The sequence below is a fragment of the Apiospora phragmitis genome (genome assembly GCF_038363925.1).
Source record: "Apiospora phragmitis strain CBS 135458 chromosome Unknown utg000003l:1.0-2676785.0:1.0-2680665.0, whole genome shotgun sequence".
Taxonomy (NCBI): domain Eukaryota; kingdom Fungi; phylum Ascomycota; class Sordariomycetes; order Amphisphaeriales; family Apiosporaceae; genus Apiospora; species Apiospora phragmitis.
Window position 1 is genome coordinate 966,004 of NW_027117401.1, and position 19,387 is coordinate 985,390.

The window sequence follows — 19,387 nt, forward strand, 5'->3', positions numbered from 1 at the left end:
CGCATATCGCGCGTAGTTTACCCTCGTACGGAATATAATTTATAAATACGGGATTTAAAAGGAAGATATTTATAACTTCGATAAGACCGGCTTTTTTATAGGCTAAATCTCGTTCGAAATAATCGTAACTACCTCCGATCAACGCGGAAGGCTTAGGGTAATATAATAAAGGAATTAGGAATAAGTTATAATTATTTAGGGCGTTAAATTATACGGTTACGCTATTCCTTCGTATATTATTTTTACCGGGAAAACGCACCTCTCTTCTTAATACGAAAATAGCTTATTATTAAAGGACTAGGTGATTATAGTTATTAAAAATAATTAAACTACGAATAAAAAAAGCGAGGATTAAATTCGATACTTTAATTAATATATTAGGTTTTATACGAAAGGTCGTTATCGTTTCTTAATCTTGGACGGCTACGAAAGCTATTACTTAATAATTTTCGAGCTCTATTATAAAAAGAACTCGATTATTATACTTTATATACCTTCTTATTCGTTATATAAGCTCTAGCCTTTTAACATCGGCTGTTTTTATACATTAAAAAAGGCGTATGAGAAAGAAATTAAATATTTTATACGGGCGTATATTACTTATATCTTAAAGGAGGACTTCCTACTAGCGTTTTTAAAAGCGTTCTAAACGATTTTCACCGTTTCGAATATACGAGGAGGCTTTCAAAAGATAGGACTTATCTCGTACAATCCGGAATATATTATTTTATAATTAGATATAAAGCTACGTATTTTAATACCTCCGGGGACGTCTTCCGGCCTATTTATTCCTTAAAAATTAAAAACCTTAAATAACCCGATTAAAGCCTAATTTCAAACCGAATACGTTTAAAACCGTATCGTATAATATTAAAATAACTCTCCGATATTTATTTTAATTAACTTTAATTAGATCATAAAAATTATAATATATATTATATACCGAGTTACTTTTTTAAAAAAATAAAAACGTAACACTTCGAAAAATAAATAAAATATTTAGCCGGCGCCGCCGTACGAAAAAAAAACGACTATAAAATAAAAGATCACTTCGTATATAAACTAAAAAAAACCTATAGTTTTAAAAAAACGTTAATAAACAGTTATAAAACGAATCGCATCGAAAAAGTAATTATACGAGAACGTTTAGAACACGTTTATAACGCTATAAAATCTACGGAGAGCCCGGGTATAATACACGTATTTATTAAAATAATATAGAAATATCTAGAAATAAAAATTCCGATTAATTTTAATATATTAAATACGTTATAATAAAATTAATTTATATTTTATTAAAAAAGGTATAAAAGAATAGGATATTCGTTTATATAAGATATTCGCTTATAAGATACGTTAATAATATACAACTCTTAAAGTTTTATCTCTTATTTTTAAACCTCTTTACTTTTTCGTTAAAGCTTCTTACGAATAACATGTTTATTAATAATAGATCGCTTCGATAGCTTATTTTAAATAATAAAGTCGAGAGCGGCTCCGATATCGAATCGATTACGACGATTTAAAGAAGCCATGTGTATTTATATTAAATAAACTACTTAAATTTTAATAAAAGTTTTAAAAGAATAATACCTAGTAATAAAATAAGAATAAGAAATTTTATATATAAGAAGACCGTTTATTAACGAAGTTAAAAGAATTTTAAAAGGGAAAAACAGGGCAAGTTCGTTAGAAGGTTTTTATAAGCATTTATCTTCGGCTCCATAGAGCTATATTCGGAGCTTCTACTTCGTATAGGATTACCCCTAACTCCATTTTCCGCCTAACTCTAAAAGTAGTGCTTTATTCGTATCCACAACTGCCCAAGTGGTTAATAGCTCCTGGTATACTGTAATAGTTTATTTTTAATAGCTCCGTTATCGTAATGGATAAATCGGAGGGACCTGAGCAGGAGTAAGTAATACTAAGGCTATCCAAGCCGAACCTGAGCCGACTTAAGCGAAGCCTGAGCAAAAGCGGCGAGAGGTTATGTAATTACTAGCGTCTAGATTAACGTTAGATAATAGAAATGTTTTCCTTTTAAAAAATATTATTATTATATAAAAGTGGAGCTCTTAGTTAAGAGTCTCCTGCTTATTAACTAATTTTATTTATCTATATATAGCAGCTTATATTAATTCTCTTTTAATTTTTTTATTCTTTTAAATAAGACTATTAAATATATTATTATCTACTCTTTAATTATATAATAACTATATATTAAATAAATTACTTAAGGCCGGAGTTAAAAGTATAGCAGTATAAATAAAATATAAATAAACTTCTTAATAAATTAATATAATAAGAAAATTAGTTCACGTACTAGTTTCGTTTATTATGTAGCACCCATTTTTAACGAGGGTTCTGTTCGAAATAATAGCAACAAACAGCGAGTAAATTAAAATATATTCCGTAATGCGTTAGGCCATCTATGGACTATAGTAGGGGGGGCACCATAGGGGCGAGGAGGAAATCGTTAGAGCTTCCATTCATTCCTTTTGACCACTATCAGTTGGGCCATCAAGGACGAGAGCGGCTTGAGGCCCGGTACGAAGACGCCGCCGCTTCGCCGCTACGTTTCTAGAGCCGCCAGGCTTGTCATTAGAAAAGGCGACCATGTGGTTTCTCTTTTCAATTTCCGCCCACTCTTTAAACTGCACGCGTACAGCCGTGGATTCCACGAGCCAGAGCTCACCACATATCGTAGAAAAGTTGCGTCGCGGGTCCTCCTGGTGGGACACGGCTCGGACCCGGTCTCGATTGGCCCGGCGCCATAGCATGAAGGCGTTTAGGGGCTTCTTGATCCTGCCGCAGCTCGCAAACCGCGCTTGTTCCTGGTGCCGGACCTCCGACGACCGGTGGACGTAGGCTTCCATAATCCATGAGCGCAATGTTTTCCCAGGCACTAGTCAGCTTCTTCCACGATTCCTCGAGTCCGGCTAAGCGGCCGGGGGCAATCTCTACCGTCCCTGGCTTTGGTGACTGATCAAGAGTCATCTCAGACCATGCGGCAAAACTGGAAGTATCATGTCTTGGACCCTCGTCCGCCTCGGTGCTGAGGGATTCGTTGAAAATCGTTGGTGGAATTTCGGTACCGTAGGAGTATGCCGTGTGCTGAAGTGCATTAAGGTCAGACCTAACTCACGTAGGCTAGAGGAAGCTACTTACCAGGCCATCGTTATGACGTTCTACCTTCCATTCACTGGACTCTAGATGCGGGGTGGGCCCGTATGGCGGCTGCTGCGCCTGTCAGTCTCGACCTTGAATAAAAGGAGTGAACTCTGGTACCGGCAAAGAAAGATGTTCATCCAGATCGACCATCCCGGGGCCGAGGACCGGTAAAAGGTATGGAGTGGCCGGCAGCCCTTGGGACAGGAGTGTCATTGCGGGAACGCAATCGCACAGTGGGCCGTTGGCTTTCGGGATCCATTGGTCTTGATGCGCAAGGGGTTGTACTGCTTGATCCATCGTTGGTAGGTCGACAGTTTGCGGCGTAACCCGGGCAAGAAGGCTGCAATGCTAAGGTCGTGCTTACTATTTACACCCCGCAACTCTTGTATCCTACCGGGTTGCTATTTGTCTATTTCTAACACAAAGGACCTGGACAGTTGATAAGTGGCTGAAGCGTTTGTTTTCATGAGTGATTCCCATGCCGGAATGAGATGGGTGTATCACAAGGGGTTCTTGTGGGGTTGTCAAAGAGGAGCCACAAGCCGAGGCGAGGCAGGAATTAGAGTACTCTGTAGAGTATACCCACACGCACACGCGTGGGGGTTGCTTGATGGCAGTGCGTCCGGTCGAGCATGGCACCCATGTCGGTACGTTCGCAAGGAATGGCAAAAGTACATAGGCCGTGGGTGCACGAGCCAGATCCGCGAAAGGACTTTTGAATACCTACAGGAGCTAGAAGTGGATGCAAAACTGGATTACCGGGGACTGGATTTCATCTGTCTAGAAGTATCGACTTGTATCTATGTATGGGAGAGGATAGTGGAACCTACTATGGGAAGTCGTCAGGTCGGACACTTTGGTGCACATCGTCATGCTATAAGTGGGTATCAAATTGGGATAAATTGGAAAAAGAAACCGGACCCAACTGGAAGGTCTGCTAGACTGGTCGGATATAATAGAGCTCGTAGCACTCAGGCATATCTTATCTAATCTAATCTAATCTAATCTAATCTAATCTAATCTCGCTATCTTGGCTCACGCACCACTCTAGTAAACAAGAAACGTATAAAGCGCCTGTAAGGAAGCAGATTCATTGGCTAACGTCGCCTCGGCCGTTTCCGCCGTTCCGGCTCGTACGTTTCCATATGACGGTATCTGGCACTAACAGTCAGAGAAATTCTTTGCAAGGGTCGATTTCTGGCGCACTGGAGGCCACGGGGGCTGTCTTCAGGGATCCAAAGCGACGCGAATTTGTGATCACCGATCATTTTCGACACCTGTTCAGTCACCATTGCTATAGCCTGAAGTTGATGCCTAGAAATATCAGCGTTAGGATCTCTAGAAGTGTTACTACACGTACCTCATAAGCTTCGATCGTATCCGAAGGCTGGGCTTAGCAGAAACAGATGCTGCTGCTTGACCGTCTGCGGAGTCGAAAATCCTCCATACGCGGCATTTTTTGATCTCATCCAAGCTTCGTAATCCGTGGAGAAGTATGCGACAATCAACGTTTGTCAACTTTGGTGGCTTGGTTGACCTTGTCGGCTTCGTTGTCCGTTTCTATGTCGGTTTGCGTGGTGATTGTGCATGGGGCTACGGCTACAGCTTAGCCTCTGGCAAGCGACATTTAGATATTGATAGATTATAACATACATATCATTTCAAAGATACCTAAAACTCGTACCACTTGCTTTCGTGACAGGTTTAGTTGACTCAGCTGCGGCCTTACCATTGGTATTTCCAGGGCCTTGTCGCTGTGTATGCGAAGGCGCACGGACGCCAGGCGCGAGCCGGGTACCGACACTGACTAACCTAGCCTAGCGACCGATCAACTAATGCGTACTGTACATCTGGGCCCACCACGGCCACATGGCCACTAGACCTACTTGGTTGAGGGCCCCACTCCATGCACTGCTTCCAAAGGTCGTCGACCTACAACTAGCTTCCCGCAATTCACGTTACAGACAACCCATCATCCAGATCTCTCCATATGTCTTTCGAGTAGCAATCCTCGGAGCGAGTCCAATAGCCCGCTTTTAACCGACCCACCACCGCCTGCAACCGAGAAATTATGAAGAAGACTGTGTGGCCTATATCGAGCTTGTCCAGGAACGTGGCCGCTGGACTCCGCCGGCTCGTGTCAACACCCATAGAATCAACGACACATGCTCCGGTAGCCGTAGAATTTGGCGGCTCCTACACAGTCCCCCAACTCTCACATCCCTCATGCAGGCCCCACTCCGCCGCGGCACATTTTTTTGCGATACGGGCAACCTGACCGCGACGAGCCGCTTTTCCCCGCGTCGTTTGGGGCCAAGATAGCGAAATGTGAGGTAAGCGCGTCCACGCCGCATTAGAACAGGACCAGCTACTACGAATGCTAAGACTGGGCACGCGGGATACCGAATCGTAGGAGATCCTAGGCTACACCTTCAAGTGCAAGCCCCTCCTCGCCGAGGCCTTGACCCCGGAGGGCGGCGAGGTCTACTATCTCGGCAGCGGGCGCAGTTACGCGACGCACGCGAGCAGCCGCCTCGCCATCTACGGCGACGCTCTTATGCGGGCTTACATGGCGCGGCAGTGGCTGCGGTGCCCGCCGCCGGCAGAGGCGACGAGTTCGAACCGCAGCTGGGACCTTGCGACTTCCTATCACCTCAGCAACCGCACGCTTGCGTCCGCGGCTCAGAGACTGAAGCTCTCTGAGTGCATGCACGCGAAGCCGCGGGTCCAGGGACTGCCAGGGGGCTGGGCGCAGGCGCAGACCGTCGAGGCCCTCGCGGCGGCGGCGTATCTGGACGGCGGCGATCGTGCGCTTGTCCAGGTGATGAAGCTCCTAGGACTTGATGGGGTGTTCCACAGAGGCGACTTGGCACTCGGATCTTGCGAGGGTCAGCAGGGAAAGAGGATTGCAACCGATTTAAGGGACAAGGTCGACTCGGCGATTCGAGCGGATCAGGTCGTGCAGGACCGGCCCGAAGATGAGGGGTTGCTGGATTTGATGATCTAAGACCGAGGTATAAACATGGCGTGTATATTTGAATTACTTGTAACATACCATATGGGAAGAGTCAGTTTCTTGTCGTACTGAGATGGCCATCATAGCCCAAGCTTCTCCAGCACCCAGAACGATAATAGCTGAAACAACTGTCAGCAGACGCTCAAGCGCCATAGCGGCAGGTTGAACTCGGTGGCCTTCTCGCTGCAAACGAAATTGATACATATAGACAGTATATCTAGAATAACTGCCATGACAATGTCAGGTCGCTACAATGCATTCCTTGATGATTAGGAACCGGAAGACGACGACATAGGTAAGTCGAGGGCCAAACATATGAAGGCCTTTCATTAGCTAATTGATCTAGGAACCAACAGTCATTGCTCTAGCGATGTGCTAGACAGCCCAGGCAGCCTCAAGGACTTTATCGATGACTCGGCCTCGGACGAGAGCAGTTTCGCTGTGTCGGAGCAGTCCAGCACGTCGATATTCCCCCAGAGGAGCGATCGTCCTCCGATATTGGACAACTCTACAGGCTACTTGCAAATCTACATAAAGCACTTGTCCTGCTTCAGAAGTCCATGGGGGTTGTGGAAGAGCTAGTACTACAGCAGACAGCGTCGCCAATTTCAGCGGAGGATAAGAGCAGGGAAAGCATACGAAGCGCATAGAGGGCCTTGCAGATCTGGATATCCCTTTCATACAGACACATCCTGCGTCTTCGTTAGGAAATTTATTGCAGAAGAGCCTTGGGAAGTTGTCATACACATCCGTCGTCTTATGGTAACTCCCTAATCTTCATACTTTGGTCTCAGTGTAGCCAACGAGTTTCAACACCTGCCAATGTATACCCCTCCGCAGGCTAGTAACCTGCTCACTTCCTATCTCGAAAGCAGCACACCGACGTTTGGGTCCTCTAACATCCTAGCCATTTCACCACAATTTATACGTACCGATTTCCGATTCATGGCATTATACCCGCTGAACCTCTGCGTCTTCTCGCCCCAAACAAGCGGTACGGGAAACCCATAGCCTCCCGGCCGCACAATCAACGACAGGAAAGGCAGACCTGCTAACACATAGCACGAAAGGCCCTCACTAGTCCATGACTCTTGCTCAAGGCCGTCCCACCACGATTTACCTCGTCGATTCCAACAAAAGCGTTGGGCCTCCGGTGCAATTCTGAAGACAACCTCGACGAGACTGAATAACACATTGTGCCAGGCGGCACGAGCCGGAGGGCCTCTTGCGCGTTTGCGCCTTGATTTATCTGCTTGCCTTGCCTTCCGTTTCCGGCAAGGGGTACCTGAAATTTCCGCCTCAGCTACCTGTGAGACGTTCTCCTCCATCGACATTGATATGGTAGGATCTGACTGGGACCATGCGTAGTGCTCTCGCGAAAGCGATGCTACGGGGGAGATTGAATTCTCCAGGTCGTCCTACGCCGGAAGAGAGCCATTCACCTGCCCGATTCTGCCTAAGGATTGGCTGCATGATCGTGCAGAGCTCTTTACGTTGTAGCAGGGGTAGGAAGGTGAGTTGATATAATAATTGGCACGTGAACATGGAGGGTTGAGTCAGAAAAAGACAGTAAGCCAACCGTAGCATAGATTGATCAAAAATACACACTCTCTTTTACTGTCTAATAAGATGTCTTATTCAGTCGTTGGGGTGAAAGGGGGTTGGCAAAGCCCCTCGTTCGCTGAGCACTTCCCTAGGGGTTATACGGCGGCTGGTTGATCCTACACATGAACGCCCCCCGCACCATTAGCAGTCACGGGGGCTATGAAGCACATTTTTGGTCCTGTCCAGAATCGGCCATTGTGTGCTCCCGAAATAGGGACTTCCGGCGAGAGGTTGCAGGCAAGGTAGTGTGAGTTCTAAAGAACCCACGTGTGAGCTTGAAGAACCGCAAAGCTATCAGGTCGAATTCAAGGATTTCTTTGAAAAAGAGAACCATGATATCATTGATATGGGTATTTCCGGGAACGATTCAGCCACTAGCTTGAACTCTGGCAGATACTGGGCAATATTGAAAGTGGTGTTGATGATGGCATCGAAAGACGTCCTAAGAAAGCTGGCCCACTGGAGGAGCAGCCGGATCGGACCCCAGATGAGTGCCAAAATGACCGGCTTCACTTGGACAAAGACCTCTACAGAAGCCGCATACTCCCGAGCCGCTTTAGGTAGGGTTCGATCTTGGACAGGTGGCGGAGGTGGCCCTTCTTGCTCTGCTCTTCCTGCAACGCGTCCGTCGCATTGTAAACCTCGTCAATCGAGGTGGTTTGAAGGAACGGGCTGTAGACCGAATCATCCCCTGACTTGGTTTTCAAATATTGGATTGCGTCCTCGAAGGCCCGGTGGACAGGATCAGAGACTGCTGCCATTGCTACCGCGACAACTCCCTTGTTCGACGTGATGAGAAGAGTGTTGTTTAGGCAGCCTGGGCGAAGATTTTGGGATGTACTAGGATAAAATGGATGCGATAGATGGCGGGGTAAAGAGAGGCGGCTCGGAGGCCGCACAAGCAGCGCCTGCTGCAAGCCAACCTCCAGGGGGGCACAGCCACGGCACAGCCGGTGCGTGAAAAACGCAATGCCGAATCCAGGCAATCAATCAAGCCCATTCGATCTCGATCTCGTCATCCGGCCCCCTTCCAGAGTAGGGGGGCCAAGTCACAGCCTACTTTGGATCCTTACTCGCCAGAGAAGGCGAATAGGTCCCCCCATGACTCCGCGCTGCCTAAGAATGCCTAATGATTGAGACAACGATGAAAAACGCCTAATCTCATCTGGCTCCCCTGGACTGAGGAAGCCTTATGAGAGACCTACGGTGCGGTGAGCCTATCGTGGGTCATTAAGTGCTTAGTGTCGCCACCGGATATGGCGATACGCCCATGTATGTCCAAGGTTGATTAGGTGGAAGTTCGCGAGCAAGAGTGTCTCAATCCAAATGATTTCATTGGCTCACACATAAACGCGGGGCTCCCCGGGTTGAGGTACTATCGTGTGACCAAAGTATCTTGCCCAGCCACTTCTACTGTTCGTGCTTCCGGCTGAATACAGACAGTAGACCTGCATGAATATGACTGGGCACTTCATATCCCTCAAGTATTCCGCAGTTCCACATGCACTGTTTTGTGAAATTTAGCAAATACTCTGCACATTATAATTAGTACTCTTCCTTTCGAATTTCATTCAAACTGCAAACCATTGTGATGTCCAGTGGTGCATGGGAAATTCTACGTGATCAAGGTATTTCGATAAGACAAAATCCAACCGCCAGAAGCCAGAGTTTCAACGATCAGTTATCCAGACGCACCTGATGCGGAGCTGATCAAGGTACTCAGGCACGGAAGGCCGCAAGTTGAAAAATGGGAACGGGCAGTTAACTAGCTACGAGTTCTCCATCAATCGGACGTGTTCAGCTGTCTTTGCGACAGCTGATGGCCTGATATCATCGAAGTAGTAGGCAAACCGCCCCTCCCCGATACAATCCCCATTTACTACTTCCTAACAGGCAAGGCACAAGGCATGTTGCATGTAAAAGAGAAGATTGGCAAGTACCCTACCCTGGTGTGTTATTTATTACAGGGCGAGAACGGGACTTGTTGAAACGGGGAATTGTTTACCTTATGCGGAAGCTAAAAAGGGGAAATTGCAGTGAAGCCGGTGATGGGGACAAGTCAGTCCCCTGAGTGCTGCAAGAGAAACAGTAGTGAGGGTGAAGCTGTACGGGAAACTGTTTAACTCGGCATCGATGATGTGCTCTCAATTAAACATTAAAAGTAGGAAGAAAAGAAAAGGAAACCACTAGATCACATGAGCCGCTGATAAAGCCGTACAAACGATGCCGTAACAACTATATCTGATCAAGCCACTCCAGATAGCCCATTCAAGTTGATTCTGCCGGTACCATCTTCGAAAGACGTCTCCAAACTTCCACTGGTCGACAAATCTAACATCTCCGATGCCCTTTTCTCAACCAGTGAGATTACCTCGGACTTGTAATGGACATCCGAGTGATTCCTCGTCGGCCGTGAATGTCTCATCTCCCGGTCGCACCTAGACTTTTGAAAAACAGTCATCATTCCCCACACGAAGAATGTCACTAGCATAAGAGGTCCAGTGATAGTAATGTAGAGAAGCGCACTCTTACCCACCTTGTCCGCTGCTGAGCTTCCGTCCGCAGTGACCCAGTCAAATAGCGGAGTGCTAAAAAGGGAGGCAACAAATGTCGGCGGAATGAATAGTGTTGCCACGAGGGTTAGGGCCTTTATACTGGTCGAGTCCTTGTGGGCAAGGTTGGCGAGGCGGTGGGCATCTTTTGCAATTCCTTGACTGGCCAGAGAGTCATTCTCAGTGACAAGGTGCAATAACTAAGTATATAAATTTAGCGTATATCCCTATATTATAGGAGTATGCACATTTAAACATATTAGACAAGTGCTGCGTCGATATCTCAAAGATTGAAGGTCAGCGTACACTAATGCTTACTTACCGCATCTCTTTGTATTTGAGCTCGACGTGTGAAGAACTCGGTATCAAGCCTTTGCATAGCTGAGTGCTGCTGTATTGTCTGGATACTCGAGGCAAACTTCATGATCGCTTCTGCGTTCTCTTGTTCGTCCATGTCCTCTTGCAGTTTGACAAGCTCACCAGCGGCGAACCTCTTCATCTCGTCCAAGACCCCCAGTCCTCGGCTGAGAACGGCAAGGTTCGACAGACAGCCGCTCATGTCAGCCAGGAGCCCGATGAGGTCACCAGGTGCCGGTGGTTCATGGCGAGACATGGGATCGTGATGTCCGGTCCGAACCTCTGTCTGTCGCACTTGGTGTTTGATGTTGTTCAGAGTGCCGTCGGCCTCCCTGCAAAGCAGGATCAAGCACATTAAGCTGGGCACGAGCTCGACATGGGCCAAGGCCTGGAAGAAGCTGCAAGACACCATGTCCTGGAGGACGTCAATCTTCCGCTGCTGGGCAATGCATATGATGTTGACCATTGCCGAGCGCGTGCAGCGCGACCAAGTAATGCCCATATGTGGGTGGTTGCAGATATGGTAAGACCGGCTTCCGTTCGAGGGCTCGATGATGGATGAAGCACCGGCGAACGTGGGTCGGAACCTCGCTTGGGCTAGCTGCTGCTGAAATGAGCCCGTGACCATCTCCAAAACCCCGTGGCCTACATCGTTGACACCCGTGGTTCTATCGTGCGGGATCCAGACTATGCAGAGCGTGCATTTTTCATCGCCAGGGGATCGTTTCGTACCCTGCAAACCACCTGCTGTTTCAAGCCAATTGGGAAGATCTCCGTTCCTGAGTCTACGATGAACTGTCCTAATGGAACAGTCTTGGCATCCTGAACGAATGACTTCTGTCACAGTTATAAAAGGATTGTCGCAAGATAAGAACTGCCCCCAGAGAGACTGCCTTGTCGCAAAGTATTCGTCAATGGTGGTCATAGAAGCTGCTTTGGACAGTTAAAGCACATCTGATGAAAGGGAAAAGGTCAAATATACTACTAAAAACTAGAGTTCTCAAAATGTAAGGGGATTATTTACCCGAAAATGATTAGTTGCGGAAAGCAGTAACCGGACGATTGTGCATGGGGGCATGAGAAAATGTTAGCATGTTATCACCAGTTATAAATATACCAGATCGTCCGCATCGCATTTTTAGGCCCCTCAAATAAATGATGAAGATCAACGTCATTAGAATAATCTACTTGGGCGAGGCTCCAGGCACTTCTTCAAAGCAAACGAGCATGGCTGCAACCACCCCCAACTGTCTACGTCAGCCCATACCAATCGGGCTAATTCAGGTCACGAATCAGCTGCGATCACACCCGTCCCTAATCTAGATATGTATACGCGATAGGCCCGTTTGAATGGCATATTTTGCGCCACCCCTTTGCAATTACGTCGCCGGCCTCGCCAAGTCCTGCCACTGCTCGCACAGCAGATTCAAGTTTCGGTGAGTTAAGTCTCAGTTGAATGGGTGTAGTAGCGCCTTGACTTTAGATCTACTGCGGCCCTGCCGCTAGCACAAGGTCTCGTGCATAAAAGGGGGGGGCGGAGGGGGGGGGGGAACAAATGTTTCCCGTCATTTACTAGTCCACCCTGGTCACTAACTTCCAGGGGTCCCGTGCCCCTATCAGCAAAGAGGCATCCGAGACAACAGTTGGGAATGGAAACGGTCAGCGCTCGAACGATAGACCTGAATCTCCCGTTCCAGACAATCCGGCATGCGCCGAACTCAAGTATATCAATCTTTACCAGGAAAAGTGCCCCTTGGGTAGGAAGACAGCGCCCATCTTGCGTACGGCCCATTCGAACGAGCAATACACAAATCTCAGATGGAGGGGGCATTGGCAGTAACTCAAGTCTCCTAATTCTGCGGAGCATTATGGATGGGATTGCACAGATTGAGATAACACATAGAGATGAAGCGCAACACTCCAGTGCCGGTTACCCCTGGAGTGGGCAAGACGGTAACCTCGTGTAAGAAGAAACGTTACTCCCTGGTCATTTTTTAACCATGATGCTGGGACGTCCACTGGAACACCCTCACTGCAGAGGAATGCTAACTTACGACCTTAAATTATCCGCTATTGTGCCAGGAACGCTTTGAATGAGTGTTTAATAGGTACTTGCCAACTATAATATTAATTTGAGGTATAAACGTGCAAATAATACTGTGACTAGGATTCCTTGCCTAGCCGCTAAGTATGTTGTTTGATCTGTTCGAGCTTCCGGCTCATTTGTTTGTTTGTTTGCGACGTTATACGTCTCCCCTAATCAAAAAACACGGTAATTAGGCCTGCATAAATATGGAGGGGCATTCCCCACATGCATGACTTATATTCCACCTTTCCAAATTTCGCTAACAATAGCAGAATTCTCCGCAGATTATTATCAATCATCTCTTTATGCTGTATTCATCAGTTCAGTTCGTCGCAGAAATGCCAAAGAACCGTGTTGCTGTCGCAGACCTCAAGCTTATGGAGCTATGCATCATAGACAGGGCCGAGGCTGAAGGTACACTGTTATTGAGCCCTATTCCAGTCCCTGTGCGAACACTACGAAAGTACTGACCACAAATGACAACATAGGGGAGTCTTATAAAACCTTCCGTGTCCCTCGACTGAAGCGACATATTAACATAAACCTCTTGAATAAGACCGGGGAAGCAAGGGGTTCATTGCTCGAGTAAACATATCTCATTTAGGGTCGGGATACAACTTCCATCGCTTACTTCGTCGGCAGCAGCTGTACGTTTACACCGGCTGAAGATGGGAAATTGCGCAGGGAAAGGGGTTGGACTGGATTAAACCACTCGACCTACGTCATTGGATATAATGCCTTTATCATACGATTCTAGCTTTTCACTAATCTTCAGCGGTGCATAATAGATGATTTAGGGAGATAATTACCAGACATGTTAGCTTTGATTTGCCCTTGCTATACCCAATCGGAAGCCAATGATAGGTCTCACTGAACAGATGCTGGTTTGGAATGGAACTAGCTGGGTCTTCATCCAGCATTCAAGAGCAGGCTCTTTCAACCAATGAATTTGTTGGCCACTGGCCACAGGATAAAGAGCTACATGTAGTTGAGGCTGTTCCCAAGACTTTTAATTAATAGACATGCGAGCACACCTGTTAGGGTCAGGAAATGACTGGTTGCTAGGCTGCATGTCCTCTCTTTTCATTGGCAGCCTCTTTGTGAATACCTGGGGTGGGGTAGTGCGCTTCCGCAGGCGGTACTTCCACGGGACTTCTTTCGCCGCTCGGACAGCACCATACTTGAGAATGCTCCTCTGAACCGAGTTGGAGGGTACCGGTCCGCCGTGACGAATCCACTGTCCCCAAGGTAAACGTACGAGGGCAGGCATGATACGGGCGTGAGAGTTTTGATGTCGGTTCTGGCCAAGCAGCGAACGGAAGCTCGCAATCCGTCCCGACATCGGGACGGGGGGTAAATGGGATGGTCTGAGGAGCGAGCCAGACTGTATTGATGGGAGCGAGAGCCCCGCTTGTTCGTGAAAACTGCGTGAACAGGGTCCCCATTATCCCGCCGATATCTCCAGAAACCTTCAATTGAAGAAGATGATGACGACAAAACGTTGAACCCTGGGACTACTAGTTGAAATGGAGAATTGGGAGGAAATGCCCGCAAGACCGAGACGATCGAGGTAAAGCTTTGGTCAGATGAGTGGATGGGATTTACATGTTTTTGTTTCTGTAATCGAGACCGGGAGGAAAAATTGAATCACGGATGCCAACATCTCGCCCGACCTTGTGACTTTGCAGAGTACCAGGGGGTCATGGATCCTGACTGGACAACATATGCAAGTTCTAATTGCATACAAGGGTAATTGCAGCGGTGTGGCCGGTATTGGGTATGGCCCCGAGCGGTCGGGTGCGTTCGGCCATCTTTTGGGGTGTTGGTTCGTATTATGCAGCGGTCGATGTCACACCCCAGATGCCTACTTATCACTGCGTTAGAATGGCCCTAACATGCCCTTGTATTGTGCCTAAACCAGGACCTTTTCGTTATCGTCCCTGTCATACTCACCGGTGTTAATTGCCGCAGTGGTAGCTATTAGTAAATCTTTATTCATTATCCTATCTACTATATAACGTACCCCACAAGCGAGCTGCGTATATAAGCGAGCTGCGCACTTTTTATTATTAAGCCTTATAAATTATAAATTAATTCGATTATAACGTTTAAAACTAATTAAATATATTAATAATTATTATTTTTAAAGGTTTTTATATTATTTTAATAAGTACGCGTATTATACCCGGGCTCTCCGTAGATTTTATAGCGTTATAAGCGTGTTTTAAACGTTGTTATATAATTACTCCTTCGACGCGATTCGTTTTATAACTATTTATTAACGTTTTTTTAAAACTATAAATCTTTTCTAGCTTATATAGGAAATGATCCTTTATCTTATAGCCGTTTTTTTTTCGTACGGCGGCGCTAGCTAAGTATCTTATTTATTTTTCGAAATATTACGTTCTTACTTTTTAAAAAAGTAACTCGCTATATAACCTACGTTATAACCTTTACGATCAAGTTAAAACTAATTAAAATAAACGTTAAAAAGTTATTTTAATATCGTATAATACGGTTTTGAACGTATTCAGTTTAAGACTAAGCTTTAATCGAGTTGTTTAAAGTTTTTAATTTTTAAGGGATAAGCTAAAAAATGTCCCTAGAGGTATTAAAATGCGTAGCTTTATATTGTAACGAACGCTATCAGGGGTCTAATAGAAACCGTGGTAGAACGTACGGGGGTTTATGTTGGCAATACGAGAGAGTATCTAGACGTGTAACAGGTAGGCACCTATTGACATAATAAATAATAACCGTGACTTAATCGTAACTAAATATAGAACTTGAAGGTATTCATAATAGAGTTGTTAAGGTAATATGCTTTACTAATAGGTTAAGATTAGTACTTAAATTAATTATTAAAGTAAAGAGTATTTATATAAAATATATAGGAAACGTTCGTCGTTATATATTTAATCCCTCCTTTATTAATCGTTACTATTTAGCGATCCTTTCTAATTACGCTCCGTAATACTTAATAATCTCGCCTAAGCGCTTCGTCGTATCACGTAATCTTATATTATCACTTATTTCGCCCAGGCGTATTCTTCCCATCGTCGTGCGTAGTGGTATTAATATTATCGTTACGCGTTAATAAAAGATAAGTGGGTTCATATTATTATAGCTAGCGGTGCGATCTATAGTTATAATATCGTAGCCTAGTCAGGGTATTATAATTCCGTGCCGTCTTATTTATAGGGATTTTAGCCGCATAATTAAGTCGGGTTATAATATTATCCCCCCTCTTTTAACTACTTTATCCTTAAAGTGTTAACTTTATAAGTATCCTTAATCGCCCGTAATATTAAGTCGTAATAGGTTTTCTTTTTTCTTATTTACTTTTATTATAATATATACTCATTATAAATAATCGTGTCGAAAAATCTCGCACCAAGCCTATCCGTTTTTTTACCGTTCGTTGTACAAACCTTATCGAGGCTTTCTCCAAGTTCGGTTTCGAAGTTATACCTTATAGTCGCTATTTCGCAAAAAAGTAGTCTTATATAATAATAAAAGGCGTTAATAAGTATAAAGAATATACTCGCGCCGGTTATATATATAATAATACTAGGGTTCTGTTGTCTTCCTTACGGCGTATACAGGATAAGCACGACCGCTTATGCCGGGAAGAGTCCGCCGCGGAGGCCCATTTCCTAGAACTTCAACGCCAGACCAACGAGGCCGTCGCCCGTCTTATTCGTCTTCGTAAGTAAAAGGAGATAGCTCGCACCCAGGGCGTTAAACTAATATAACGTGGTCTTCGTTCCTTAAACGAGCTAAAAGAGTAAAAGCGTTAGGAGTCTAAGGCCGTTATAGCCGTCTAGGCTTAAAGGGGCTTCGGTATTATTAATTAAAACGCGACTAATTTCTCCTTTAAACCGATACCGGAGGTCGCTATTTAAACGTCCGCAGTTCCTTAACGGTATTCGCCAGGTATTTCTTAAGTTCCCGGGTATTATCTTTTAATAAGTAACCTTTCCACTAGACGAGGTATTAAAACCCTCGTCCTTTCTTTTTTTTATCGATAATCTTATCGACTTCGTACTCGTACTAATCTATTTCGACCTCTAGTTATATATCGATTAGGGTTTTCTCGGCCGCTAGCTCGAGTAATAAAATATAAAATATAGGGTGTATCCGTATTATTTTAAGTAGCGATAATCGGTAATTAGTTTTTAAAATAACTTCTTTAATTTCGAATAGTTTAATTTTTTTAAAGTCGAGTTTTATACTAGGTCGCTTTATTTTAATATTTCGTTAAAAAAAGTAAACTTTTTTTCCCTCTTTTAAAGGTTAATCCTTTTAATTTTGTTTTATCGGCGTATTTCTTTATTCGTTCTTAAAGAAAAATAAGGTCTTATTATAAAATAGTTTATAGTTTTTTTAGTTTCTCGACTTATATAGTCGCGATTAGTACTAGCTCTCCTTTTAAGGGTTGTTTAATAATCTCCGGATCGTATCCGTAATTTGTTCGAAATAGTGAAATACGCGTGGTTTCGTTATTTACGTTATTATACGCGAATTATATTATAAATAATAACGTTATTTAATTATTTTATTCGTAATTAACGTAATATTGTAGGTATTATTTTAAAGTTTAATTTATTTACTCGGTTTATCCGTCCGTTTAAAGGTAGTAAGCCGTAAATAGTTTATACTTTATACCTAGTTACGTTATAAGTAATTTTTAGAACTTAGTAGTAAACAGCTTATTTCGATCGGAAATAATCGTTTCCGGCAACCCGTATTAATTAACGATAGTTTTAAAGAACGTGTATACAAAGTCGTTAATATCGCTAAACTTTTTATACGGGAGGAGTAGGTATACTTCGTAAATTTATTCGTAATTATTAATATATTATCGTATTCGACCTTAATTAATAATTTTATTAATAAGGGTAACTTAATAATAAAATTAAATGCGATAGTTTTTTACGCCTTATTTAATAATAATATAAGTTATAATTCCTTATATAATCGGTATTATACGGCTTTAGCCTTATTATAAAAGTTATATTTATTAATAGTCTTCGCGACCTGATCCTTTAACTTTTTATAATTAAATAGCCGTATAATTCGTTTCTATATTTTAAACACTCTTTAGTATCTGTGCGCGGGGTATGCGTAGAATTCCTAAATAAATTCCTATTAGTATTATTTAAGGATAAGGATCTTGCCTTAGTAATATACTAATCTATTTCCTAAAGCTCCGTACGGTGGTTATAAAGTGGCTATATTTATTTATTTATAATATTCCTTAAAACGCGTAACCTACTTATCGTTATATTAAACGTAGCTAGTTACGTATAGGTGTCGTAATAACACGAGGTTATTATCGGTATCCTGCGTAAAAATAGTCCGGGTCTCCGGTGGGACTTTCTCCTAATAATCTGGTCGTCGGCTAAGGGCGTCGGCCCTTCTATTATCGCTACCCTTACGATAGATAATAACGAAATTAAATTCTAATAAAAACTTAGACTATTATATTTATCGTTTATTTAGCTCTTTAATAATAATAAACGTAGTTAGGTTCTTATAATCAGTATAAACCTTTATTAGTTTTTATTACGACCTAGCTTAATTATACGGCTTAAACCTATAAAACTACTAGTACGGAATTATTATACCCCGATTAAGCTATAATATTATTAATATTAATAAAATTACTAATTATATTAATATAAACTTACTTATACTCCGTAACTAACCGCCGCTTAACGCGATACCGCCCCGGGCGATTATAAAACGCGAGAGTATCTTTACGGAGAAAAAATAGAGGTTACGTAACGGATCTCGGGATCGCGCCGAGATCTCGAGATCCGGATCTCGAGGGATCTCGCGAGATCTACGAGATTTAAAAGAATTAATAAAAAAAGGATTAAATATATAATTACGAACGTTTTTTATATATTTTATATAAATATTTTTTATTTTAATAATTAATTTAAATATTAATTTAATATATTAATAAAATATATTATTTTAATAAATTTATTATATTTTTTAATTAAATTTTATAATTAATTAAAATATTATTTATTATATTAAAAGATTAAGTTTTTTATATATTTAAATATTTTTTTATTTAAATTAATATAAACCTTAATATATTTAACGAGGTTTTTTTTAAACCCCGATAGCCGTTCGTTATATTTTAATTACTCTTATTTTTACGAATTATTACTTAAACCTTTAAATAATATCTCTTAAAAAATATATCTACTCTTATTAATAATAACGCCTATTACGGGAAAAGACTAGTCGTTAGACCTAGCGCTACGTAATTACCCCTTTTTATAAATATCGATAATAACGATAGCGACGACGAGTAAAAAAAGCTTCGCTAAAAACTTAAAGCCTTGCAGTAAAAAAACGTTAATTATTAAAAACACTACGCTAAGCTTAAATAAAAACGTAACTAATTCCTAGCTAAGAACATTTCGGAGCAGACCCCTAATAACGATACCCGCGAGCTTCGCGAGCAAGTCCGATTGCTCTAAGCCGCCGCTAATATTATTTAAACCCCTGTCGTATTTAAAAAAGGATTAAAAATTAATACCCCTAATACGTTTAATAAAACTAGCGGAAATTTCCGAG

General features: G+C 43.2%; 4 protein-coding genes across 4 annotated transcripts; 1 reads left to right on the plus strand and 3 right to left on the minus strand.

Annotated features, from left to right (window-relative positions):
- Positions 1–2,489: 2,489 nt before the first annotated feature.
- PG994_002703 (uncharacterized protein) lies at positions 2,490–2,876 on the minus strand (the record flags this gene model as incomplete). The annotated part of the gene is made up of 1 exon (XM_066854112.1): positions 2,490–2,876. One exon carries the CDS (start codon positions 2,874–2,876, stop codon positions 2,490–2,492), a length of 387 nt encoding a protein of 128 aa, XP_066719967.1.
- Positions 2,877–5,242: 2,366 nt separating this feature from the next.
- Positions 5,243–6,178, plus strand: PG994_002704 (uncharacterized protein; the record flags this gene model as incomplete). Its single annotated transcript, XM_066854113.1, has 3 exons — positions 5,243–5,254; positions 5,355–5,504; positions 5,585–6,178. The coding sequence occupies 3 exons, from the start codon at positions 5,243–5,245 to the stop codon at positions 6,176–6,178; spliced, it is 756 nt and encodes a 251-aa protein (XP_066719968.1).
- A 2,141-nt stretch (positions 6,179–8,319) lies between these two features.
- PG994_002705 (uncharacterized protein) lies at positions 8,320–8,553 on the minus strand (the record flags this gene model as incomplete). The annotated part of the gene is made up of 1 exon (XM_066854114.1): positions 8,320–8,553. One exon carries the CDS (start codon positions 8,551–8,553, stop codon positions 8,320–8,322), a length of 234 nt encoding a protein of 77 aa, XP_066719969.1.
- A 1,593-nt stretch (positions 8,554–10,146) lies between these two features.
- PG994_002706 (uncharacterized protein) lies at positions 10,147–11,329 on the minus strand (the record flags this gene model as incomplete). The annotated part of the gene is made up of 3 exons (XM_066854115.1): positions 10,147–10,230; positions 10,278–10,544; positions 10,667–11,329. The coding sequence occupies 3 exons, from the start codon at positions 11,327–11,329 to the stop codon at positions 10,147–10,149; spliced, it is 1,014 nt and encodes a 337-aa protein (XP_066719970.1).
- Positions 11,330–19,387: the final 8,058 nt, after the last annotated feature.